We start from the raw sequence: 27,580 nt of genomic DNA on the forward strand, positions 1-27,580 counted from the left end.
TTTAGTTGCTGGTGATATTTGACCTTGTCAAATGAAATGGGTTAGTTCAGAGCCTTATCACTGGGTTTTGGGTTTTACCCTCTGAGTGATCATTAATAGCATTTACTGGCCCTCTATTTTTTTCATGCATCATTGATGGAGGTGTAACTGAGGATGCCAAACTGGCTTCAAGGCTGATTAAACGTACACCTGATAATAGCTGTTATAAATGACATAGAGGGGAGCTAATGAACACAGATGAAGTCTGGATCACCTGTCAGGGAGACCCAGGTATTGTGATAAGTGTGGATAAACAGGGGCCCATAGTTTGAACATATGCTGTGATGTAGAGATGATAAACCACAGAGTAATGCAGTCACTTCTTAATTAGGACACATGGGGAAATTTGAAACCAAAAATCACTTGTTAGAATTTGGGTCAATAATTAATTTCTGGAATACAAAATTATGAAAATATAATTATTGCTAACAGCTGCCATACCCCTAGCTTTGGTTCCACCCTCAACCCTTAGTCTTTATCACTCTGTAATTGACCTATGCTCTCCCACTTGAGAGAGAAGGATAGCAAACACACCCAGATACACACCTACTGAGACACACACAGAGGAGTATTTCATTACCATCCTCCACAGGCAGCGAGCTTGCAAGGGAGGGTGCGAGGGAGGGAGAGAGAGGGAAGGAGAGAACTAGAGAGAGAGAGAGACGAGCAGACAGAGATAGACAGAGCAAGCAAGTAAGATAGATAGGTAGGAGAGCTAGAGCAAGAGAATAAGAAAAAGAGCGAGCACACAAGAAAGACAGCGAAGAGAGAGGGTGGGAGTGAGAGCACCAGAGACAGAGGGAGAGATAGAACGAGAGAGACGGCTCTGTGTTTCCTCAGCTGTTTTCCCGAGGCCATGGCAGGCATGGCGTCGGAGCCAGGCACCCAGTCCAGGGTGATGTTCCAGTCTGCAGACAAAACAGAGGAGCCTCCACATCGCAAACTGGGAAAGCTGACCGTCAAATACAACCGTAAGGACCTGCAGAGGAGGCTGGATATCGAGGAGTGGATCGACGATCAGCTGCACCTGCTCTTTGACTGTGAGGTAGGTCGTGCAAGGCTGCTACAGGCACAGTTAGCTAGGTCCCACGGGCTGTGTGGGTAGAACGCAGGGGAGGTACAGAGCAGCACAGGTGCCTGAGGAGGGTTACACAACATGTGAAGCAAAAAGAGAGGGAGAGTGGAGTGTCTGAACAGAGGTGTGGCTGTATGTGCATTGATCCAGGCTTCATTTACTGGCAGCAAATTATTTTCCCACACTGCTTTGGTGTTAAGCACAGAATATAGAGCTCTGATTGGTAGTTTTCTTGGGGGTTGTGTAACAAACTAGTGATAAGATACACATTATATTACCATCATATTAGGATGATAATACATCATATGAAATGATTGTATACCCTTTCCTGATCGCTGAATGGACATACATACAGCATTCAAGAGATAACTAAATATTATGTAACATAAATATAGTGATTGGCTGATACAATCACCCTTTTCCTTATTAATGAACACGACACAGACAGTACTATTGTGGCGGCAGCCTCTGTCCTCAGAAGATGAGCATCAACCCCTCTGTGACATGGGTTCAGACAGGGAGGCAAATCTCTGTTGCCTCTGGACAGTTTGCTATCAGAACACATCTAAGAACTTGAGGTTTACAGCCTAGATCTCAACAGGGAGGCCACCTATATAACTACTTAAGGCCAGGACTGCACACCACAAACGGAGACACTGTGCATTTGCATAATTGATTTAATAGATTATGACTGGGACCCTTGTGTGGAGATCGTAGGACCCCCGTGTCATAACTGCACTGCTATTCAGAGGCTGCAACAATTTGCTGGGAATGCCATGGCAACAGAAGTCTGGCTCCCACATGAAGAGGGATGGCACAGCGGAGTCAGAGGGATGTCTTCAGGAGCATGGGCGTCCACCTAATGATGGAGATCATATGACAACACAGCAGTGGTGGAAAAAGTACTAAATCCTCATACTTGAGTAAAAGTAAAGATATCTTTAATAGAAAATGAGTCAAGTAAACCTGAAAATCACCCGGTAAAATACAACTTGAGTAAAAGTCTGGAAGTATCTGGTTTTAAATGTGCTTAAGTACAGTGGTAGAAAAAGTTATTAAAAAAAAGTTATCAATTGTCATACATTTAAATTCCGGATATTAAAGGCCCAGTGCATTCAAAACGTGATATTCATGTGTTTTAGAAATATTTACACAATATGAGGTATAATACTGTGAAATTGTGAAAATTATGATAATGCCCTTTTTGTGTAAGAGCTGTTTGAAAAGACCACCTGAAATGTCAACCTATTTTGGTGGGACTTCACCAGGTGGTAAATTAGTTTTAAACCTCTCTGCCAATGACAGGTAGTTTTCAGTTATCCCCTCCCCACTCAGACCACTCTTGTTACAACTTCTAACAGTGGTGAGTGGAGGAGTCAAGCGCAGAGAGCAGGTAATTCAGTTCGTGGATATTTTATTCCATAGACTGTGGAGCCACGACATGCAAAACACCAGGGCGCATGAAACAACCCGTCCCAAAATACAACGGACTAAAACTGTCCGGAAAAAATACTGATTACACTCATACACCAGATAACAGGAAAACAAGCCCGCACAAATACCCAGCGGGCCTAGTGCCCTTAAATAGCCTACAAACAAACACTAACTCAAAACAGGTGTACCCAATTACCCATTAAACAGAAACAAACGGAAAGGGAATCGATGGCAGCTACGACGACTGCCGAGCGCCGCCCGAACAGGAAGAGGCACCATCTTCGGCGAGATTCGTGGCAACTCTCAGACCATCCTAGCTAAATTCTGGCTTGAGAAATTACTCTTTGCTAAGAAGCTATTTTTTGTTTATTTTGGAGCATTTTAATTTAAAACAATCACAGGAAGGTACCTAATTGTTGTCCAGAAATGATTTGATATTGAGATAAAAAAAATTGCTGCATTGGACCTTTAAGCCAGCCAGACAGGACAAATGTATATATTTTTAGGAACAGACAGTGGCACACTCCAACACTCAAAAATAATTTAGAAATGCAGTATTTGTGTTTAGTGAGTCCGCCCAATCAGAGGCAGCAGGGATGACAATGTGTTACATTGATAGGTACGTGAATTTGACCATATTGCTGTCCTGCCTGAGTATTCAAAAGTACTTTTGGGTGTCATGGAAAATGCATGGGAGTAAAAAGTACATATTTTCTTTAGGAATGTAATGGAGTAAAAGTAAAAGTTGTCAATATAAATAGTAAAGTACAGATACCCCAAACAAACGACTTAAGTTGTACTTTAAAATATTTTTACTTAAGTACTTTACACCACTGTAACAGCCTCTGTTTGAAGCTGGATTGGGGTAGGTGGGGGTGGAGGAGGGTGATGTTTCACATTTTACTGTCCTGATGGAGGAGAAACTTAGGCTGGGGCAATGAGTGACCACAGATGGTCTGAGTGCCTCCAAGCAAAACATTCTCCTCCACTGCCAAAAAATACTCTGCATATGGCTTACTGATACTTCAGGGCATGAGAGAGCATCACATGTGAGTGGTGTCCTCATGAAAGTTTTAGTTCTTGAGAATAGCTACAGTGGGGCAAAAAAGTATTTAGTCAGCCACCAATTGTGCAAGTTCTCCCACTTAAAAAGATGAGAGAGGCCTGTAATTTTCATCATAGGTACACTTAAACTATGACAGACAAAATGAGAAGAAAAAATCCAGAAAATCACATTGTAGGATTTTTTTATGAATTTATTTGCAAATTACTGGCCTACCTGGTTAAATAAAGGTGAAATAAAATAAATTAAAAAACACTGATGGGAGGGAGAGACATTTATTACACCCAGTCTGCACAGGAGGTTGGTGGCACCTTAATTGGGGAGGACTGGCTCATGGTAATGGCTGGAGTGGAATAGGTGGAATGGTATCAAATACGTGGTTTCCGTGTGTTTGATGCCATTCCATATGTTCCGTTCCAGCCATTATTACGAGCCGTCCATTATTCCAGCCTCCACTGCCATTCTGGTGGCAGACACCCAGCGTCTCCTCCCAGTGTCTCCACCAGATCTGGCCAGTAAAGAGCCCATGCATGTTTTATTTTTTTTACATTTTACCTTTATTTTACTAGGCAAGTCAGTTAAGAACAAATTCTTATTTTCAATGACGGCCTAGGAACAGTGGGTTAACTGCCTGTTCAGGGGCAGAACGACAGATTTGTACCTTGTCAGCTCGGGGTTTCAAACTTGCAACCTTTCGGTTACTAGTCCAACGGTCTAACCACTAGGCTACCCTGCCGCCCAATGTGAGCTAAGCCTGGGTGATTTGAATAAAACCACTGTAATAGCGGTTGACATTTTGTAAGGTTTGCATTACCCTTATTCCTAAAATATATATATATATATATATATATATATATATATTTATATTTGAGAGTCTTCAAAGTAGCCAACCTTTGCCTTGATGACAGCTTTTCAAACTCTTGGCATTCTCTCAACCAGCTTCATGAGGAATGCATTTCAATTAACAGGTGTTCCTTGTTCTTTGTTTCTGGCCATTTTGAGCCTGTAATCGAACCCACAAATGCTGATGCTCCATCTGACCCACTCACCCAAATGCACCTAGTCTGCTAACATAATTGCAAATGGGTTTTCTAATGATCAATTACCCTTTTAAAATGATCAACTTGGAATAGCTAACACAATGTGCCATTGGAACACAGGAGTGATGGTTTCTTATAATGGGCCTCTGTACGCCTATGTAGATATTCCATTTTTTACAAATCTGCCAATTCCAGCTACAATAGTCATTTACAACATTAACAATGTCTACACTATTTCTGATCAATTTTATGTTATTTTAATGGATAAAAAAAGGCTTTTCTTTAAAAAACAAGGACATTTAAGTGACCCCAAACTTTTGAACGGTAGTATAGATATATATATACACACATACAAAGATCCCTGAAATGCATCATGGTATACTGTTGTGGAATCTCGATGAAGTCAGTCTTGCCTGCTATTTATAATTTTCATGCCAATGTATAGAGTTATCATACCATTATCATAAGTATCAGTACAGCAGATGTTATGAACATATAATCAGTACAAGACTAATGTTATTAGGTTTAACTGTTTGAGTTCCAGACTGCACTAATTCGTCTTGGGGAATCCCGGAGAGAGAAGGCCCTTCATGACAGAGGGATGGGATCCCTGCATGATTGATGAGATAAGACAGTAGCAGTAACAGAACCTCGACAGTACTCCTTTGTTATTGTAGTTGGTAGATACAGTCTTTGTATTTCAAATTGTAGCACAGCCCTGTATGGATAAAACATGACTAGGGCCAGCAAGGTTTCCTGGGCAGGTCATCAGTCAGAAAAAAAAACTCATGGCCCTAAGTATGTCCTAACGCTGAGGATTTAAGGAGCTATTGTTTTCATGACAGATTTCAGTGGTGTCTTGACAAACTCAAGTCTGAGGTGGATTAGTTGTTTGGTAGACACCACCCATTGCTGTAGCCGGGGGAGACATGGTTGGTTCATGAGCCTTGGTTAATGGCATTAATTTCACATGAACTCAGGGGAAGGTAAGTTTAGCTGTGGTTGGGTACTCTGACTCTTCCGTGAAGAAGCATTTACTGTCAGCCCCCTGTGTAACGGGTGCGTGTTGATGGCAGGGAAGTCAGGCGCAGGAGAATCGAACTTGGTATAAACGGAGTTGTTTAATAAATGTTTCACAACACTCCAAAATCATAAAAGTGGGCACAATACCCATCATGCACCAACACATAAACAATCTCTGACAAGGACATGAGGGGAAACAGGGTTAAATACACAACATGTAATTGATGGGATTGGAACCAGGTGTGAAAGACAAAACCAATGGAAAATAAAAATGAATCAGTGATGGCTAGAAGGTCGGAGACGTCGACCGCCGAACACCGCCCGAACAAGGAGGGACCGACTTCGGCAAAAGTCATGACACCCTATGTCAATAGCTGAGTTATTTAGAGACATCTAATGTATACAAGTAGCCAGCTGGTTGGGTCTGAGTGGCAGTGGCATTGAACCATATCGCTGACTTCACACCTTTAAAAAATAGATATATTTTTAAAAACTTTGTTTATTGGATTTTCAACAAAATTGCACTTGTGTCACGGCCATCATATGGAGACCAAGGCGCATCGTGGTAAGCGAACATAACTCTTTAATAAAAGAGAGAACACTGAACAAAATGAACCGTGAAGCAATATGGCTAGTGCCGACCTGAACCTGAACCTATATGGGAGGGTCTGGGTGGGCATCTAACCTTGGTGGCGGCTTTGGTTCTGGACTCCGCCCCCTTCTTTACACTGAGTCCACTCTTGTAGCACTGGCCCGTGGATCATCGCCGGAAGCTCTGGACGGCGGATCCTCGCCGTAGGCCCCGGGCTGGGGACCCTCCCTGCATGGATCATCGCCGGAGACCCCGGGCTGGGGACCGTCGCCAGAGGTTCCGGACTGTGACCCGTCGCCGGACGCTCCGGACTGTGACCCGTCGCCGGAGGTTCCGGACTGTGACCCGTCGCCGGAGGTTCCGGACTGTGACCCGTCGCCGGAGGTTCCGGACTGTGACCCGTCGCCGGACGCTCTGGACTGTGACCCGTCGCCGGACGCTCTGGACTGGGTACTGTCGCCGGACGCTCTGGACTGGGTACTGTCGCCGGACGCTCTGGACTGGGTACTGTCGCCGGACGCTCTGGACTGGGTACTGTCGCCGGACGCTCTGGACTACCGAGGCGCACTGTAGGCCTGGTGCCGGAACTGGTGGTACCGGGCTGAGGACACGCACCTCAGGGCGAGTGCGGAGAGGAGGAACAGGATGTACTGGACTGTGAAGGCGTACTGGAGGTCTGGAGTGTAGACCTGACACAACCCGTCCTGGCTGGATGTTTATTTTCGCCCTGTAAATGCATAACACGGTGCCTGACAAGTAACACGCTCCCCACAGTAAGTACGAGGAGTTGGCTCAGGTCGCCGACCTGACTCATGCAATCTCCACGTGTGCCTCTTCCCCAAAATCTTGGCTGCCTCTCGGGCTTCCGTGCCAGCCGTGTACCCTCATATTGACGCCGTTCCTCCTGCTCTATCTCCACCTGCTTCCATGGCAGGGTTTTGTCCCCTGCCATTACCTCCTCCCAGGTCCAGGATGTCCTCCACTCCGCTTTCTCCCGGGTCCAAGATGTCCACTCCTTTTTAGCACGCTGCTTGGTCCTTTTTTGGTGGGTTGTTCTGTCATGGTCGTCATAAAGAGGAGACCAAGGCGCAGCGTGGTAAGCGAACATAACTCTTTAATAAAAGAGAGAACACTGAACAAAATGAACCGTGAAGCAATATGGCTAGTGCAGAACAGGCAACTAAACATAGAACAACCCACAAAATTACCAAGGAACATGGCTACCTAAATATGGTTTCCAATCAGAGACAACGATAAACAGCTGCCTCTGATAGAGAACCAATCTAGGCAACCATAGACATATAAACACCTAGACATTCAAAACCCCTAGACAATACAACAACTAAACAAACCACCCTTGTCACACCCTGATCTAACCAAATAATAAAGAAAACAAAGATAACTAAGGTCAGGGCGTGACAACTTGTAAGTTATTTGGTAGTAATATAAAACAACAAATCAAAGACAATACAGCAAAGCAAAGAGTGAGACAGAAATATAACAACACAAAAAACTAAGACAAAAAAATATTTATTTTGATACAGTTGTTACAGGTCAACTAGCACAGATAATACAGTCCTCCTTAACATCCGAGATACCGTATATACACATACTAGGCCTCTTACATCACCGATTTATAAATATAAATATACATCACTCTGGAACTGCAGGGAAATGTAGTCATTTAACATATGAAAAAAAGGGAGCCCACATTGCATAGAATTTGTCTATAGACCCATTTTTATTTCACCTTCATTTAACTAGGCAAGTCAGTTAAGAACAAATTCTTATTTTCAATGACGGCCTTTTGGTGGGTTGTTCTGTCATGGTCGTCATAAAGAGGAGACCACGGCGCATCGTGGTAAGCGAACATAACTCTTTAATAAAAGAGAGAACACTGAACAAAATGAACCTGTTCAGGGGCAGAAAGACAGATTTGTACCTTGTCAGCTCGGGGATTTGAACCTGCAACCTTCCGGTTACTAGTCCAAAGCTCTAACCACTAGGCTACCCTGCCGCCCCAATGAGGGTGTGTTACATTTTTTCCAACTTTATGCAATTCAAAACGGATTAAATCCAAACCGCATGAGAATACAGAGGATTTCCATCTAAGTAAAATTAATCGTCTCGTTAACAAAGTGACAAAGGCAATTACATCCTTATTCATTTTGGTCAGTTGTAATGTGGGTAAGGAAACCACAAAAAATGCAATAAAAGGGTTTGGTTCGTTCTGTGTGCCGCTTGTTGGAGCAAACCATTGAAGTGAGCTCAGCATTGCGTGAAGCCAGGGTTGAGAAGCGGCGACTTTCCCGCGGACCAGCACGGCTTTAATAACTTGCATTAAAGTCTACATTGAATTCAACAGTTTCTTCTGAGAGTATTATATTTCTATAGACAGTATTATATTTCTGTAACAATTATCTACGACATGCTTAATTCTGAAAGTGTGTTAAAGATGTCTTTCCAGAAACCAACAAGAGATGGGCAACACCAAAACATGTGTACATGATTAGCAGGAGACTGGTTACGTCGTACACAATTAGGGTTCACATCCTTGTAAATTTTGGATAATCTTGCTTTGGTCCAGTGAGCCCTATGAATGAGTTTGCATTGAATAAGACTGTGCCGAGCACAAATAGAAGAGGTATGTACCCTTTGGAGTGCCCCTTCCCATAGTTCATCTGATATTTCCTCACCCAGTTCCTCCTCCCATGAGTATTTAATATTGTTTAATGAGGTGGCTTGTTGTGAGCAAATTTGACTGTAGATTATTGACAAGGTGCCTTTCAGAGTAGGAAGTGGGATAAGAAATGTGTCAAACTGTGTTTCACCAGGAAGTGTGGGGAATCGGGGATCTTTGCTTTGGACCTAACTCCGGACTTGTAAGAACCTAAAGAAATGATGTCTGGGGAGACCACATTTAGCTGATAATTGTTCAAACGTACTAAATGTATTGTTAATATAAAGATTCCTAAATTTTTTAATACAGAGACTAGACCATGTTGTGAAAGCACCATCAACCATAGATGAGGGGAAAGCTGGGTTTGAGGCTACCGGAGCGAAATAAGAGGTTGCCTGACACCCAAAGTGGCGCCGAAATTGATTCCAGATCTTCAATGTTGTTTTGACACATGTATTTTCGGTGAAGGAGGAGTAAGGGCCTGTAACGGAGGAGTGAGGGAAGACAATGATGCCGGTATAAATGAGGCGGCCTCCATCTCTAGCCAAATTGGGGGTGGGGGTATCTCTCTGCTCTGCAACCAGTACTGAATAATCCTAAGGTTAATAGATAATAATAGAATCAATAATAGAATCTAAAACCCGGTAGCGCTAGCCCGCCATCTGGTTTGGGCCTCTGCAAAAGCTGTTTTCGTAAAAGCTTTTTGTCCCATATAAAAGGAAGAATTAGGCCGTCAATCTTTTTGAAAAGCATTTTGGGAAGAAAAATAGGTAGGCACTTATAGAGATAAAAGAATTTAGGGAGAATATTAATTTTAATATAATTAATTATTGCGACTAAGGAGAGGTGTAGCAAAGACCAGCGTTCCAAATCGCCCTTAGTACGGGTTAAAAGAGGAGCAAAGTTGGCCTGATAAAGGTTTTCAAATCTGATTCAAATTTTAAATAGGAGGTTATGTAAAGGGACATTTTTGGCGGCTACATTGTGCTGCATCAATTCAGTTTATACCCTGATAAGTGACTGAAGGATGTGAAAGTGGCAAGGGCAGCAAGAACAGAAACATGACTGTCGGATGTGTATAATAGTAAATAATCTGCATATAAAGAGTTTGTGTTCGTGTCAGTATCTGACTATACCTTTGATGAGGGGGTTGGAGCGAAGTGCTACTGCAAGGTGTTTTATGGCGAGGGCAAACAGTAAGGGACATAAATGGCAACCCTGGCGTGTCGATCGTTGCAAAGGGAAGCAATCTGATTGAGAGTTATTAGTCCTGAGGCTTGAGGGGATGAGTACAGAGGTCTTATCCAAGTAATGAATTTGGAGCCAAAGCCAAATTTATTTAAGGTGCAAAAAATGTATTTCCATTAGAGGTCGACCAATTATGATTTTTCAACGCCGATACCGATACCAATTATTGGAGGACCAAAAAAAAGCCGATACCGATTAATCGTTCGATTTTCTTATTTATTTGTAATAGTGACAATTACAACAATACTGAATGAACACTTATTTTAACTTAATTTAATACATCAACAAAATCAATTTAGCCTAAAATAAATAATGAAACTGTTCAATTTGGTTTAAATAATGCAAAAACAAAGTGTTGGAGAAGAAAGTAAAAGTGCAATATGTGCCATGTAAGAAAGCTGACGTTTTAAGTTCCTTGCTCAGAACATTTTCCGGGTTGGAGCGAGCAGTCACATCCGCACTTCGGTCTGCACTTCGGTCTGCAGGTAGTATAACTTTTCATTACATTTCATTATAGTACAACGGTTTGATTTGTCTAATCTTAGCAATTTCTTCTTAGCTAGCTACATAGCCGTCTTTGTATCAAAGATAATTGCGTAATTATCGTATTTCGTCGTCCTAACGTAGTCTACACTGCTATCTGCCCAGCAGCTAGCCAGCTAGCTAACGCCCACCGTCTACATAGCTAGCTACATAGCCGTCTCTGTATCAAAGATAATTGTGTAGATAATTGTGTAGTCTAGAGCGATTTTCTAGGTTACCTAGCCAGCTATTGTCGTTCTTTTAACGCAACGTAACGTAATCAACACTGCTAGCTAGCCAGCTAGCCCCTGAATCAACAACGCAGCCACTGCCAGCTAGCCTAAAAAGTCAACAACGCAGCCACTGCCAGCTAGCCTACTTCAGCAGTACTGTATCATTTTTAATCATTTTAGTCAATAAGAATAGCAGCACTGTAGAAACTATTACCCTCAACTGAACAACTTGATTAGTGTAGTGTTAGCTAGCTACATAGTTGTCTTTGCTGTCTTCGTATCCAAGATAATTGTGTAGTTTAGAGTGTGTCGTTTTTAGAGTGATTATCTTAATTTACCGAGGTTAGCTAGCCAGCTATTTGTCGTCCTTAACGTAGGAGACACTGCTAGCTAGCCAACAGCTAGCCAACGTCTACCGATTAGAACTCAACAACCCGGTCGCATTCCGCCTCGCTCCACAGGTAGTATCACATTTTCATTTCATTTCATTACAGTACAACGGTTTGATTTGTTTGATCGTAGCTAGCTACATAGCTAGCTACATAGCCGTCTCTGTATCAAAGATAATTGTGTAGTCTAGAGCGATTTTCTAGGTTACCTAGCCAGCTATTGTCGTTCTTTTAACGCAACGTAACGTAATCAACACTGCTAGCTAGCCAGCTAGCCCCCGAATCAACAACGCAGCCACTGCCAGCTAGCCTACAAAGTCAACAACGCAGCCACTGCCAGCTAGCCTACTTCAGCAGTACTGTATCATTTTTAATCATTTTAGTCAATAAGATTCTTGCTACGTAAGCTCAACTTTCTGAACATTCGAGACGTGTAGTCCACTTGTCATTCCAATCTCCTTTGCATTAGCGTAGCCTCTTCTGTAGCCTGTCAACTATGTGTCTGTCTATCCCTGTTCTCTCCTCTCTGCACAGACCATACAAACGCTCCACACCGCGTGGCCACGCGGCCACCCTAATCTGGTGGTCCCAGCGCACGACCCACGTGGAGTTCCAGGTCTCCGGTAGCCTCTGGAACTGCCGATCTGCGGCCAACAAGGCAGAGTTCATCTCAGCCTATGCCTCCCTCCAGTCCCTCAACTTCTTGGCACTGACGGAAACATGGATCACCACAGATAACACTGCTACTCCTACTGCTCTCTCTTCGTCCGCCCACGTGTTCTCGCACAGAGCTTCTGGTCAGCGGGGTGGTGGCACCGGGATCCTCATCTCTCCCAAGTGGTCATTCTCTCTTTCTCCCCTTACCCATCTGTCTATCGCCTCCTTTGAATTCCATGCTGTCACAGTTACCAGCCCTTTCAAGCTTAACATCCTTATCATTTATCGCCCTCCAGGTTCCCTCGGAGAGTTCATCAATGAGCTTGATGCCTTGATAAGCTCCTTTCCTGAGGACGGCTCACCTCTCACAGTTCTGGGCGACTTTAACCTCCCCACGTCTACCTTTGACTCATTCCTCTCTGCCTCCTTCTTTCCACTCCTCTCCTCTTTGACCTCTCCCTCTCACCTTCCCCCCTACTCACAAGGCAGGCAATACGCTCGACCTCATCTTTACTAGATGCTGTTCTTCCACTAACCTCATTGCAACTCCCCTCCAAGTCTCCGACCACTACCTTGTATCCTTTTCCCTCTCGCTCTCATCCAACACTTCCCACACTGCCCCTACTCGGATGGTATCGCGCCGTCCCAACCTTCGCTCTCTCTCCCCCGCTACTCTCTCCTCTTCCATCCTATCATCTCTTCCCTCTGCTCAAACCTTCTCCAACCTATCTCCTGATTCTGCCTCCTCAACCCTCCTCTCCTCCCTTTCTGCATCCTTTGACTCTCTATGTCCCCTATCCTCCAGGCCGGCTCGGTCCTCCCCTCCCGCTCCGTGGCTCGACGACTCATTGCGAGCTCACAGAACAGGGCTCCGGGCAGCCGAGCGGAAATGGAGGAAAACTCGCCTCCCTGCGGACCTGGCATCCTTTCACTCCCTCCTCTCTACATTTTCCTCTTCTGTCGCTGCTGCTAAAGCCACTTTCTACCACTCTAAATTCCAAGCATCTGCCTCTAACCCTAGGAAGCTCTTTGCCACCTTCTCCTCCCTCCTGAATCCTCCTCCCCCTCCCCCCCTCCCTCTCTGCAGATGACTTCGTCAACCATTTTGAAAAGAAGGTCGACGACATCCGATCCTCGTATGCTAAGTCAAACGACACCGCTGGTTCTGCTCACACTGCCCTACCCTGTGCTCTGACCTCTTTCTCCCCTCTCTCCAGATGAAATCTCGCGTCTTGTGACGGCCGGCCGCCCAACAACCTGCCCGCTTGACCCTATCCCCTCCTCTCTTCTCCAGACCATTTCCGGAGACCTTCTCCCTTACCTCACCTCGCTCATCAACTCATCCCTGACCGCTGGCTACGTCCCTTCCGTCTTCAAGAGAGCGAGAGTTGCACCCCTTCTGAAAAAACCTACACTCGATCCCTCCGATGTCAACAACTACAGACCAGTATCCCTTCTTTCTTTTCTCTCCAAAACCCTTGAACGTGCCGTCCTTGGCCAGCTCTCCCGCTATCTCTCTCAGAATGACCTTCTTGATCCAAATCAGTCAGGTTTCAAGACTAGTCATTCAACTGAGACTGTTCTTCTCTGTATCACGGAGGCGCTCCACACTGCTAAAGCTAACTCTCTCTCCTCTGCTCTCATCCTTCTAGACCTATCGGCTGCCTTCGATACTGTGAACCATCAGATCCTCCTCTCCACCCTCTCCGAGTTGGGCATCTCCGGCGCGGCCCACGCTTGGATTGCGTCCTACCTGACAGGTCGCTCCTACCAGGTGGCGTGGCGAGAATCCGTCTCCTCACCACGTGCTCTCACCACTGGTGTCCCCCAGGGCTCTGTTCTAGGCCCTCTCCTATTCTCGCTATACACCAAGTCACTTGGCTCTGTCATAACCTCACATGGTCTCTCCTATCATTGCTATGCAGACGACACACAATTAATCTTCTCCTTTCCCCCTTCTGATGACCAGGTGGCGAATCGCATCTCTGCATGTCTGGCAGACATATCAGTGTGGATGACGGATCACCACCTCAAGCTGAACCTCAGCAAGACGGAGCTGCTCTTCCTCCCGGGAAGGACTGCCCGTTCCATGATCTCGCCATCACGGTTGACAACTCCACTGTGTCCTCCTCCCAGAGCGCTAAGAACCTTGGCGTGATCCTGGACAACACCCTGTCGTTCTCAACTAACATCAAGGCGGTGGCCCGTTCCTGTAGGTTCATGCTCTACAACATCCGCAGAGTACGACCCTGCCTCACACAGGAAGCGGCGCAGGTCCTAATCCAGGCACTTGTCATCTCCCGTCTGGATTACTGCAACTCGCTGTTGGCTGGGCTCCCTGCCTGTGCCATTAAACCCCTACAACTCATCCAGAACGCCGCAGCCCGTCTGGTGTTCAACCTTCCCAAGTTCTCTCACGTCACCCCGCTCCTCCGCTCCCTCCACTGGCTTCCAGTTGAAGCTCGCATCCGCTACAAGACCATGGTGCTTGCCTACGGAGCTGTGAGGGGAACGGCACCTCAGTACCTCCAGGCTCTGATCAGGCCCTACACCCAAACAAGGGCACTGCGTTCATCCACCTCTGGCCTGCTCGCCTCCCTACCACTGAGGAAGTACAGTTCCCGCTCAGCCCAGTCAAAACTGTTCGCTGTTCTGGCCCCCCAATGGTGGAACAAACTCCCTCACGACGCCAGGACAGCGGAGTCAATCACCACCTTCCGGAGACACCTGAAACCCCACCTCTTTAAGGAATACCTAGGATAGGATAAAGTAATCCTTCTCACCCCCCCTTAAAAGATTTAGATGCACTATTGTAAAGTGGCTGCTCCACTGGATGTCATAAGGTGAATGCACCAATTTGTAAGTCGCTCTGGATAAGAGCGTCTGCTAAATGACTTAAATGTAAATGTAAATGTAAACATGAGAAGATATGAAAGCTGTTGGTTCCTTTTAACATCTTCAATATTCCCAGGTAAGAAGTTTTAGGTTGTAGTTATTATAGGAATTATAGGACTATTTCTCTCTATACGATTTGTATTTCATATACCTTTGACTACTGGATGTTCTTATAGGCACTTTAGTATTGCCAGTGTAACAGTATAGCTTCCATCCCTCTCCTCGCCGCTACCTGGGCTCGAACCAGGAAAACATCGACAACAGCCACCTTCGAAGCAGCGTTACCCAAGGGGAACCACAACTCCAAGTCTCAGAGCGAGTGACGTTTGAAAAGCGATTAGCGCGCACCCCGCTAACTAGCTAGCCATTTCACATCGGTTACACCAGCCTAATCTTAGGAGTTGATAGGCTTGAAGTCATAAACAGCGCAATGCTTGAAGCATTGCGAAGAGCTGCTGGTAAAACGCATGAAAGTGCTGTTTGAATGAATGCTTACGAGCCTGCTGGTGCCTACCATCGCTCAGTCAGACTGCTCTATCAAATCATAGACTTAATTATAACATAATAACACACAGAAATACTAGCCTTAGGTCATTAATATGGTCGAATCCAGAAACTATCATTTCGATAACAAAACCTTTATTATTTCAGTGAAATACGGAACCGTTCCCTAAGTCTAAATATTGCTTTTACAGTGCACAACCTCCAATGTTATGTCATAATTACATAAAATTCTGGCAAATTAGTTTGCAATGAGCCAGGCGGCCCAAACTGTTGCATATACCCTGTCTCTGCATGCAATGAATGCAAGAGAATTGACACAATTTCACCTGGTTAATATTGCCAGCTAACCTCTTCTTTTAGCTGAATATGCAGGTTTAAAAATATATACTTCTGTGTATAGATTTTAAGAAAGGCATTGATGTTTATGGTTAGGTACACGTTGGAGCAACGACAGTCCTTTTTCGCGAATGTGCACCCCATCGATTATATACAACACAGGACACGCTAGATAAACTAGTAATATCATCAACCATGTGTAGTTATAACTAGTGATTATGATTGATTGATTGTTTTTTATAAGATAAGTTTAATGCTAGCTAGCAACTTACCTTGGCTTCTTACTGCATTCGCATAACAGGCAGGCTCCTCGTGAGGCAGGTGGTTAGAGCGTTGGACTAGTTAACCGTAAGGTTGCAAGATTGAATCCCTGAGCTAACAAGGTAAAATTCTGTCATTCTGCCCCTGAACAAGGCAGTTAACCCACCATTCCTAGGCCGTCATTGAAAATAAGAATGTGTTCTTAACTGACATGCCTCCTTAGATAAAGTTGTAAAATATATATATTTTTAAAAGGCTAAATCGGCGTCCAAAAATACCAATTTCCGATTGTTATGAAAACTTGAAATTGTCCCCAATTAATCGTCCATTCCAATCAATCGGTCGACCTCTAATTTCCATTCCACCCGGTCGAAGGCTTTCTCTGCATCCAGGGATATAATGGCTTCAGAGGCATTGGTGACAGAGGGATTATATATAATATTAAATAATCGTCGAAGATTGAAGAATAAGTGTCTATTTTTAATAAATCATGTTTGACCCAGAGAGATAATTGATGGGAGGACTGTTTCCAGACTCGTTGCCAGAAGTTGGCTAGAATTTTGTTGTCGACATTTATCAGGCTAATTGGATTGTATGATACACAGTCAAGAGGGTCTTTGTTTTTATAAAGAAAAGACAAATGGTTGCCTGAGTGAGAGAGTCTGTGGGAGAGCAGCATTTACAAATGCTTCATTGTAGCATTGTTTATCTCCTTGCTCGTAGTGCTCCTAGACTTGACAAGCAGTTCAGTAACCTGGTCTATTAAATGTGTCAAATTCTGCTTGCAAAGTTAAACGCTCCTTATAAATATCTGGAGATGGTGAAACGACTTAAATGTCATCTAATTGGGCAATACAGCATGTTTGTTCTCATGTGCGGTGTAGGAATTCATTTCACCTCTGATATACAGTAAGCTTTCAAAGTTTCCAAGAGAGTAGACACAGAGATGTTTTGGGTTCTATTTGTACTTCTGAAAAAGTAAATTTGACCCAAAACAAAATTGACAGTGTTCATTACTGAGCAGTTGAGTATTTAGCCGCCAAGGCGGCCGCAGGTTGTCAACAGTTTGAAAGACCACTTCCGTAGTAACAGGGGCGCGGTCAGATACATTGGATTATATGAACATGAAGACATGGAATGGAGAAGTCTGTCATCTACAAGGAAGTCGTCCATGTACGTAAAAGTGTGGTGAACCGATGAGATAAAAGAGTATGCTTTTCCAAATGGATTAAACATTCTCCGAGGGTCTGAAACTTCAAATGTAGACATAACTGTTCGGACAACTCTAGCTGATGTTGACAAGGTAATAGGCTTAGTGGAGGATCGATCAAAATGTGGGTCTAACCAACAGTTAAAGTCACCACCTAAGATCAACATATGGGAGGGCATATCGGGAGTGTAGAAAAAAACGATTTGAAGAAATCACCATTGTCCCAACAAGGAGCATAAATATTAACAAGAAGTACATTCGTATTGAGCAGCGTACCACTGACAATTATGTATCTACCATGTGGATCTGCGATCACATTAGAACTTGTAAAAGGTACCAATCTGTGAAGTAAAATAGCCACCACTCTTGCCTTATTCTGAAATGAGTAATGGAACATCTGACCCACCCATCCGCACCTAAGACATGACTGTTGTGATGCCTTCAGATGAGTTTCTTGGGGAAAGATGATGTGAGCTTTCAGTTAATGAAGGTGGTGTAGCACCTTACTACGTTTAACTGGGTTATTGATACCCCTACAATTCCAAGTAAGAAAATTAAAACCATTCCCTCCAGATGGATGGGCTACACTAGGCTGAGATATGTCTTAAGAGAGAGAGGACGTGTAAAGGACAAGGTACAATGTAAACTAAAGATCGTAGTTGACCCTAATAGCTCAAATTTGAAAAACAAAGACAAGCGACGAAGTGCAAAAAAACATTAAAAACTATATACAACTAAAGAGGGAAAAAACCCTTCTCTCACAACCTCCCTTGCCGAAGCATCTCCCCAACTGAGATGCAAGCAAAACCCTAAATACAAAAAAAGTTTAGAGCAAAGCATGATAATTTAACCAGAGTAAACCATTTAACCAGAGTAAACCAAACATGCATAGATTGGTCCCCAGTAGAGTCTAAGGAAAACTCACCTTGGTTAAGAGAGGTTTAAGAGCAATAAAAGTGGTAAAACTGCGACTGAACCATGAAAACAGCCAGACATTGGCAATAGATTCAAAAAAAAAAAAAAAGATCAAGGCTTAAGGCTTAGATCAATATAAAATAGTAATGATACAAATTAAAAGCAATAATGTGAGTGGAATAAAGAATATGTATATGCATATCTGCATTGTATCACATTATAGTGGGGAGTCAACTGTATACTCACCAACATGGGTTGGATATGAAAAGAAAAAAAGAACGACATTCAAGTATCAATGAACCCAGCAAAGTTGGCTTCGCTAGCCAACCAGTCTGCCAGCTGGCCTGCTAACTAGCCTGCTAACAAGACCAGCTAACCAACCATTTGTACCACACCATGCGGTACAACAGCCGCTTTCACGTTCTTGTTGATGAAATCGGCTGCTAGAGCCGGGTCCTCGAATCTGTGCGTGGAGCTGTCCGGTAAAGTCAGAGTCAGAACTGCAGGGTAGATGAGGCCGAATTTCATGCCTGGGCAGGCTCGCAGCTGACGCTTCACAGCTCCGAAGCTAGCCCGCTTCTTAGCCACAGTCGTGGTGTAGTCTGCAAATATCAAGACTCTTTTACCCTTGTAGAGGAGAGGATATGCTTCTCCCGATCTACTCAGTATGTCATTGCAGACGTGAAAGAAGTGCACCCTGATGACAAATGGTCATGGGGGTTCTCCATCCCGGGGTCGGCTACGCAGGGTGCAGTGGGCCCGGTCTAGCAGCGGCTTCTCCTCCAGGCCGAGCAGCTCCTGAAGCAGCTGGGCCATGAACTCCGTCGGTCTTGGGCCCTCCACTCCCTCCAGTATTCCCAGAAGACGAATGTTGTTCCTCTGCATTCTACTTTCCATATCTTTGCATCTATTGTCAAGGTATGCCACCCTAGTTTTTAATGAGCCAACGTTAGCCTCTAGCTCGCTAATGCAAGTGCTGTGGTCTGTAGCACTGCACTCCAGCTCCAATAAGGCAGCTCCGTAGGCGTCAAGTTTATTCTGTTTACTCTCTATAGATTTTTTAAGCTTGTCTTTGACCATTGATATCTCTGACCTGAGATTGGTAGAGAGAGTCAATTTTGAGGCTGCCCATCACAGATTGTAGCAGCTCCCCAGTCAGTGTTCCCGTGGGGCTGACATTAGCCGTAGCATCCGGTGGCGGGGGTGAATCAGGAGAGGGTGCGTGCTTGCTGCGGACTTCTCTTGCATACTCCGTTTTTGGCCAGGTAGATGACATTACAAACTTACATTTCTCAGACTTGATCTGAATTGTTTAGAGGTCTCTTCAGACGCCAAACAGAAATATATACCATTTTGCAAGGTTAAATATATACATTTGGTCACTAACTCAGGAACGATAGGGAAACGCGTTCTACATCCTTGGCTTCCAACAGAGCCCCCGACTTCACACTTTTTAGGAAAATAGTTGCTATTCTTATAGGTGTGACAAAACACTCATTCAAGAGTAGGGAAAAATATACTTAAACACACTTCAAATGAACATATTGTCCTTTACTCTTTATACATATAATTCAGAGTGCAGTTGGGTCATTATTCATTTACAAATGTAAGTCAATAAGCCTTGAATTTCAATGTATGCAGTACTAAATGCTTGATGCCTCTTTAACTCGTTACAGCCTCTGCACAATGCAGATGACCTCAGATTATCAATATGCGTATGACTTGTGACCCTTCTGTTTTGGTATATTTTGATTGGTTGGCAGCATTTTGATTGGTTCCTGGGAAAGGTTTCCTTTAGATCTCAGAGTATTATCAACTAATAACACTGATTGGTTTAGGTAACCTAGTTCTGTCCAATAACGATACGAACACTGGTTTGTGATGTGGTCATAGTGTTTCTGGGATACAAGCAAAGTGGAAAATGTAGCTTGAATGAGTACTAATGGACTATGATGTGATTACTGTTGTCAATTTTTACTTTATATGGTAATGAATCCTCAATTCCACACATTTTTTCATGAACAACGTAGCTGTCAACATTAATTTTATTGTCAGACTAGCTTTACTAAATTCAAAAGCGCTGTCGAGACATTTTCAGTCCCAGCTCCAGATAAAACATTTCTTTGACTATAAAAAATGACTCAAACGAAAAGCATCAACCACACACAATATAAAACATTAAAGAACTACTAGAAGGGTTGCAAAGGCATTCTCCTGACAATAACAAATTCATCATTCTTCCTTCCCCCTGACATTGTTGCACTCATTGATATTCTGTTGTACTGTTCATCTCCCTGCAGTCTCAAGGCAGTCAGACAGAGGGAGGATCGCTGCATCAGTGGTTTGCTGGCCCAGCACGGCACGGCCCTGCTTTCGTTGAATAATGCCAGTCTGCAGCAGAATCACAAACAGTCAGACCTGGCAGCATTTATCAATTAGAGGGACACACAGGGGACCCTGGTCTCTTCCACCACTCAGCAACAGCCTCATTGATGAGCTCTCTCCTCATCCAGAAACCTGCCATCCTCAACAGACCTGGCTTTAAAACCCCCAACTGGAAAATTATAAAGGGCCCCCACACTATACCTGCTGACTCCAGATATTTTCTTGCTCAGCCATCTGTGGCCTGAAGTGAGCCATCATCATTTCCTCTCAGTAAATGGTCTTCAAAGGGGAGATATCAGCCAGAATATAGATGGATTACCGTTACATTAGTATTTGTTTTAGTTATTTTGGTCTGGGAGTGGATTTACAATGTTTCTCAAAGTTGGCAGACACTCATGTACAGTATATATTGGGTATGTAATTTGCATTGCTAGGAGATTGCTGAATTACTTTGAAATCTGTTAACAAAGCCTACTGAGTTAATAAGATAATTATATTTCCAGATAAGCGTCAAGTTACATTAATCTAAGACAAATCAAGAAATCTGTAATTAATGTAGATGTTTTTGCAGAGGAGATCATAGTCGTGCAATCTTACATCTAGCTAAGGTGTTTGTGCAGTAAGTAAAAAAATATGCATGAAAAACTCATCAGTGCACTGCATAGTCTATCCTCTCGAGTCGGGAGAGTCTGGCTGTGCACTCAGGACTGATTTCGAAAAACAATAACATGTCTACAACTTCATAAAATTGCAAGCAGTCAAACTATCTTAAATAAAGCAAAAGGTGCTCACTGTTTATCAGGGGCGGCAGGTAGCCTAGTGGTTAGAGCGTTGGGCCAGTAACCGAAAGGTTGCTAGATTGAATCCCTGAGCTGACAAGATAAAAAATCTGTCGTTCTGCCCCTGATCAAGGCAGTTAACCCACTGTTCCCAGGCCGTCATTGTAAATAAGAATTTGTTCTTAACTGACGTGCCTAGTTAAATTAAAATTAAATTATCAGCAGGGTTGGTTAGTTTACTTTCTAAATGTATTCAGTTCCGAGATACCTGTCCAAAATTGTAATCAGTAACATAATTTTGGATTACCCAAACTCAGTAACGTTATCTGATTACATTAAGTTACTTTTAGATTACTTTCCCCTGAAGAGGCATTAGAAGAAGACAAAAATGTATGTTACCAATTGAACGACATCTATTGCAGGATAAATCAATGTTAAAGATTACATACTGTAGCTGGCAAAATATGGATGTTAAATTTGCTTTCTGGGTTGGTTATGTAGGCTTCTTTTAACCCATCACTTTCTACTACATTTAATAATACGATAAAATTATATTTTTACATTAAAAACCAAAGTCTATCAGAATTCCAGTCATTCCAATAAATGTTATGGCCCTTGATCTTCAAGAATAGGACTTGGAAATATACAAGTATAGATCATCCAAATTGTTTTACCTGAGCATAACCCCAAAACTAAGGACTTATTTACCAGGCCTACTCTGCTGATTATGATTTTGTTGTCATGGAGGACTGACTGGGCGCATGGAATGGCTTGCTTTGAGCATTACTGAAAAGTGCTATTTACATGTGAAAAGGGAATGCCAAATGCTGCATTTGCTATAGGCCTATTGTTTACCTTTTTGTTGGTGACACTTTGATATCTTGAAAATTTGCAGCTGTTTAAAGGGCAAATCCACATATGAAACAATAACAAAACGGTCGCCCCGCCTCCGTTTTGGTAAAAAGCTGAGGGATGATAATGTAACCACACTCATATTAATAGACAGAACTATGGATGCAAGGACTGCCCATCCATGATATCAAAAGTATTGTTTTAAACATGGTATGAGGCTATACCGTGTTTGTTTACATTTACAATGTTTACAAACATTGGGGGAAAACAAGCTTATATTTTGGGTTCTCATGGAGTGTGACAGTTGAACTAAGCTCATGAGGCAAGTTATATTCTAAAGAATCAATGTATATATACAGTACCAGTCAAAAGTTTGAATACACCTACCGGTACTCATTCCAGGGTTTTTCTTTATTTTTTACTATTTTCTACATTGTAGAATAGTGAAGACATCAAAACTATGAAATAACACATATGGAATCACATCGTAATCAAAAACATGTAAAACAAATCAAAATATATTTCATGTTTTAGATTCTTCAAAGTAGCCACCCTTTGCCTTGATGACAGTTTGCAATGTGATGCAGTGTCTTAGACCGCTGCGCCACTCGGAAAGTTTCATCCACAAAGATTTTCATGCTTATTAATTGCCTTGCGCAAAGTATGAAAATTCTAAAATACTACACAGGACTCTTAAATAATTTAAATGTGAATTGATTTTTTTATCACAGAAACAATGAGGAAAATATGGAAAAAATTATGAAATAATGAAATGTTAATTATATAAAGCAGCCCGTGTAATCATCTGCCAGAGAGTAGCCCCAATCGGCCCGAGCCCCAAGTAATATATTCAGGCCAGATAACTCTCACCGGAATCGGTCCGATCCCCAAGTACAGTAATATATACATTTGGGCCAGATAACTCACACCGGAATCGGCCCAAGCTCAATCCCCGCATCCTAGCCATAAGTAATACTGCTGAAGGTGGCCCAGACTCTGACTCTCAGGCGAGTGGCCCGACTCTCAGCCGGAATCGGCCCAGATCCACTGTGCTAGCTGGGTAGCGACTCCTGTGGCGGGCCAGACACATGCACACTGACACGGTCACCAGGTGTACGGTGTTTCCTCTGACATTAAAATTTTTGGGGGGTGAATGGGTATAATATTTATGTATAAATGTATAATAGTAATATTTAAAATGACTAAATCGGGTAATTTTGTATACATTTCTTTTATTGCATCGGGCCGCTTCTGGGGGGATTCTGGTAGATGCCGGCAAAGTCGGCTAAATTCCAGTAGACTGAAAGGACCCGATGTACTTGGGCCGATTCTGGGCAGTCATTCATTTTTCTTTCCAGGCCGAGTCCGACACCTGATTCTGGGCCCATTTCAATCAGTTCCGGTCCCCCGGAAGAGGGCTGCTTCTGGGCCGATTCCTCATTGCTAGCTGGGATCCCCAACCCTGTTCATCAGTACCCAAAATCACTTGCTAGCTAGATTCCAACTTTGTGTTTGTAAATGAAGCTAGCAAGTAGTAATTATGCTAAAAACAGTTACAGGGTTTAATGGCTGTGATACGAGAAAGCTGAGGATGGATCAACAACATTGTAGTTACTCCACAATACTAAACGAAGGAAGCCTGTACAGAATAAAAAATATTCCAAAAACATTTATCCTATTTGCAGCAAAGCACTAAAGCAATGCTGCAAAGAATGGGGCAAAGCAATTAACTTTTTGTCCTGAATATAATGTGTTATGTTTGGGGCAAATCCAATACCTTACTGAGTACCACTGTCCATATTTTCAAGCATAGTGGTGGCTGCATCATGTTATGAGTATGCTTGTAATCGGTAAGAACTGGGGAGTTTTTCAGGATAAAAAAGAAACAGAAAGGAGCTAAGCACAGGCAAAATCCTAGAGGAAAACCTGGTTCAGTCTGCTTTCCACCACACACTTCACCTTTCAGCAGGACAATAACCTAAAACACAAGGCCAAATCTACACTGAAGATGTTTTATTATTTTTTTTACCTTTATTTAACTTGTTTACCAAGAATGTTCCCGAGTGGCCAAGTTACAGTTTCAACTTAAATCTACTTGAAAGTCTATGACAAGACCTGATCAACAACCAATTTGACAGAGCTTGAATTATTTTGAAAATAGTAATTGGCAAATGTTGCACAATCCAGGTGTGGAAAGCTCTTAAAGACTTACCCAGAAAGACTCACAGCTATAATCACTGCCAAAGGTGCTTCTACAAAGTATTGACTCTGGGGTGTGAATAGGGTATTTCTGTTTTTCTTTTTCAATACATTTGCAAAGATTTCTAAAAACATGTTTTCACTTTGTCACTATGGGGTATTGTGTGTAGATGGGTGAGAGAAAAAATATATTTAATCAATTTTGAATTCAGACTGTAACACAACAAAATGTGGAATAAGTCAAGGGGTATGAGTACTTTCTGAAGGCACATTAGGCCTAGAGACTAATCTGCGCAGGACATTTGCCATATAAAGGAATGAGCCCAGTATAAGGAAGCTGAAACTCTTGCAATCTTATATCATAAACATTTAAACCGGAGTGATTCTTACTTTATTGGTTAAGCGAAATGCCAGCTGGGTAAATCATCCATGAAATTAGATGGCCGTTGCCTATCCTTCGCCCCTGGTCTCTCGTTCTTGCCTGAATGCTTCTATCATCAATCTCATCATTGTTAGTAATATAATTATTATTATTTTTATACCACTATGTAATGCCAATATAATAACATCCACAACTAAGTTGTAGTCAGAATACATAAGTTAGAATACATTGACGACCTTTTAATGTGGAAAAATTACAATTTGACGTCATTTTAGGTTACACGTAAATTATTGTTGTAGTGGTACATCATGCATGGCTTTTAAACGTGGGACTTGGAGACTCATTCTCTTTGGTACCGTTAAGAATTAAATATATTAAACTGGTTTGTAAACACTGTGGGTTGGCAGAGAGTGCCAGTCATCTATGTCTGCATGGCTGGTAAAAAAAACAATGTTCCAGTGTCTGTCTGTGGTGGTATGGATGTGTGTATGGGGCTCCAAAGAGGTCCATTGTCTCTGACCACTTTTTTCTGTCCCTCCCTCCCTCCTTCCCTCCTTCCGTCCGCCCGTCTGTCTGTCTGTCTGTCTGTCTGTCTGTCTGTCTGTCTGTCTGTCTGTCTGTCTGTCTGTCTGTCTGTCTGTCTGTCTGTCTGTCTGTCCGTCCGTCTGTCCGTCCGTCCGTCCAGGAGGAGGAGATGCCAGAGTTAGAGATTGACATAGATGAGCTGCTGGAGCTGTCAGACGTGGAGCAGAGATCCAGACTGCAGGTTAGTACACTACAGACAGGTTGCCCCTGGGAGGAGCTCAGCTCAGGCACCAACACAGTGTTGTCAGTTGGCCCTGCCCATCATTTACTCCAGAACACAGAGACATCCAATCTGACAATCTTGAGCCGTATAAAACAATCTCATTAAAAGAAAAACATAGACAGGGAAAACATACTGTAGACATTTTCCAGTCAAGAGGCCATTTTGTGGGTCACAGTATGAGCCAATACTTACACTTCAGCCATGCCCTTGTTTATACTTTACACATAAACCCAGGAATATTCAACAAAGTAGGGTAATTGCTTTACAAGCACTTGACCCCAGTTGGTGTGCTTGCACAATATTTGATGTGAAAGAGCAATGTCCACATCAGTTACTGAGGCCTTGTTTGTTTCTGACCATTTACAGGAGTTACTGCAGGAATGTGGCAAGCCTAAAGAGGTGAGACACAACAAGCAATCGTTATAGCCTTGGTCATGTACTCGAAAACGAAACAAAAGTCTGCTAAGTGTTTGTTCTCTACAAAGAAATAGTTGCAATTCAATGGTTCACTGCTCTTACACAGACTCAGAAAGAGTTTTACAGTCAACTGTTTAAACAGGTAGCGTTATCTAGTTTTTTCTTCTTCCCTCTCAGGACTTTATTAATGGGCTGCTTTATCGGATTAAGGGCCTACGCAAAATGTCAGGACCCCTAAAGAAATAATGAGAGGTCAAATCAAGAATCAAGACAATGTAAAGCTCCCTCGCCATTACCTTGTATTTTGGATGTCTGTCTGTGCAGTTACATGTTAATGGGACCTTCTCTCTGCACACGTGGGTCAATGTTGGTCTGTAAAGAGAACAGTGGGTTTTGATTAGTGTTTTATATTACTTTGTTTTTGGACCGTTTTAACATTTTGATTCCCCTCAATACAAATAATGCACCAGTAATTAAATGTATTGTCTATTACCCACGTGGAATGTTTTTGTGTAAGACTGTATATTTTTGGTTGCCTATTTATGTACATATATTTTTGTTCTGTTAACAGTGTTGTATGTCAATAAAACTTAACATTTTCAAGACAAGGCTTTGGATGTCTATCTATTGTATATGGCTGACTTGTCATTTTGTAGAAGGATAAAGCTAGTCAGTATATAATAAACATCAAATCAGCATTGTTCTAAAAGCTACACGCTTCACATTGAAAACTCTATAAGAGCCGAGAGGAAGAGATTGAATAGTCAATGGCAGCAGAAGTAGGGCAACGGGAATGGCAGCCCCCACAGCCCTAAGGCAGTTTTGCTACACAATGGTACTGCCAACCTTTCCAATACTGTTTTCACCCTTCAAAATATAATTCCACTCAACACCAGTGGATAAATCAGCATTATTGAGGGGCAATGTTACGTTTTAAGCACTCTAAAATCGCTCTAACAATTCTGCATGTTTGCACCTTGTTTCTGCATGTTTGCATGTTTGCAACACACCGATGTTTCTACACATATTACACATAAATTCATGTTTTTTTGGTTAAATTACATCACTCTCCCTCCTACGCTTATGAAGTCATACATATTCTCATTCTCACTATGAGTCTGAAATTCCTTTTTTTGTGATCAGAGGTAGTGTCTAATTGAAACATATGACTTGACTGAAAATGACAGCATGTCAGCAGCACAGGCAACAACTATAGCATAGACGTGGTCCATTATCTCTATCTGCATCCATTATGACTGTCCATTTCCTTCCTGTGGTCACTGTGTGGGATAACCAAGGTAGGCAAACACAGAGAGGGCCTTTATCTGGGCCTTAATGGACTAAATCCCTGGAGGTGAGCTTCATTATGGCTCTCCAGAGTGAGCCAGACAGTAATGTACCCTGATAAAACTGCACTCTGCCCCTCTCTCTGTCTGTCATACACTAAAGGTAATTTGGCAAAGAGCTCCATTAAAGTAATTCTCCTGATTTTTCATCCTCCTTTCCAACCTTTCTGAAACTGTGGCTGTCCTAGTGTATGATTGGAGAAGCCCTAGAGGGGTATGCCCAAAGAGATCCTATTAAATTCCACTGAGTATACCAAACATTAGGTACACCTTCCTAATATTCATCCCAGTCAGTC

At 42.9% G+C, this 27,580-nt stretch overlaps 1 protein-coding gene across 1 annotated transcript; it reads left to right on the top strand.

The window, feature by feature from the left end:
* Positions 1-632: 632 nt before the first annotated feature.
* Positions 633-26,546, top strand: ppp1r14d (protein phosphatase 1 regulatory inhibitor subunit 14D). The gene is made up of 4 exons (XM_029688260.2): positions 633-1,084; positions 25,399-25,479; positions 25,888-25,920; positions 26,116-26,546. Exons 1-4 carry the CDS (start codon positions 896-898, stop codon positions 26,182-26,184), a joined length of 372 nt encoding a protein of 123 aa, XP_029544120.1. The 5' UTR covers positions 633-895; the 3' UTR covers positions 26,185-26,546.
* The last annotated feature ends 1,034 nt before the right edge of the window (positions 26,547-27,580 follow it).

The sequence above is a fragment of the Oncorhynchus nerka genome, linkage group LG18 (genome assembly GCF_034236695.1).
Source record: "Oncorhynchus nerka isolate Pitt River linkage group LG18, Oner_Uvic_2.0, whole genome shotgun sequence".
In the NCBI taxonomy this organism is placed as follows: Eukaryota; Metazoa; Chordata; class Actinopteri; order Salmoniformes; family Salmonidae; genus Oncorhynchus; species Oncorhynchus nerka.

What these genes read in the sequence shown, in the direction of transcription:
- ppp1r14d (XM_029688260.2), top strand. Translation starts at nt 896, where the DNA reads ATGGCAGGCATGGCGTCGGAGCCAGGCACCCAGTCCAGGGTGATGTTC. An exon ending in ACCTGCTCTTTGACTGTGAG is followed by an intron (nt 1,085 to 25,398) that starts GTAGGTCGTGCA and finishes CCGTCCGTCCAG; the next exon opens with GAGGAGGAGATGCCAGAGTT. An exon ending in AGCAGAGATCCAGACTGCAG is followed by an intron (nt 25,480 to 25,887) that starts GTTAGTACACTA and finishes GACCATTTACAG; the next exon opens with GAGTTACTGCAGGAATGTGG.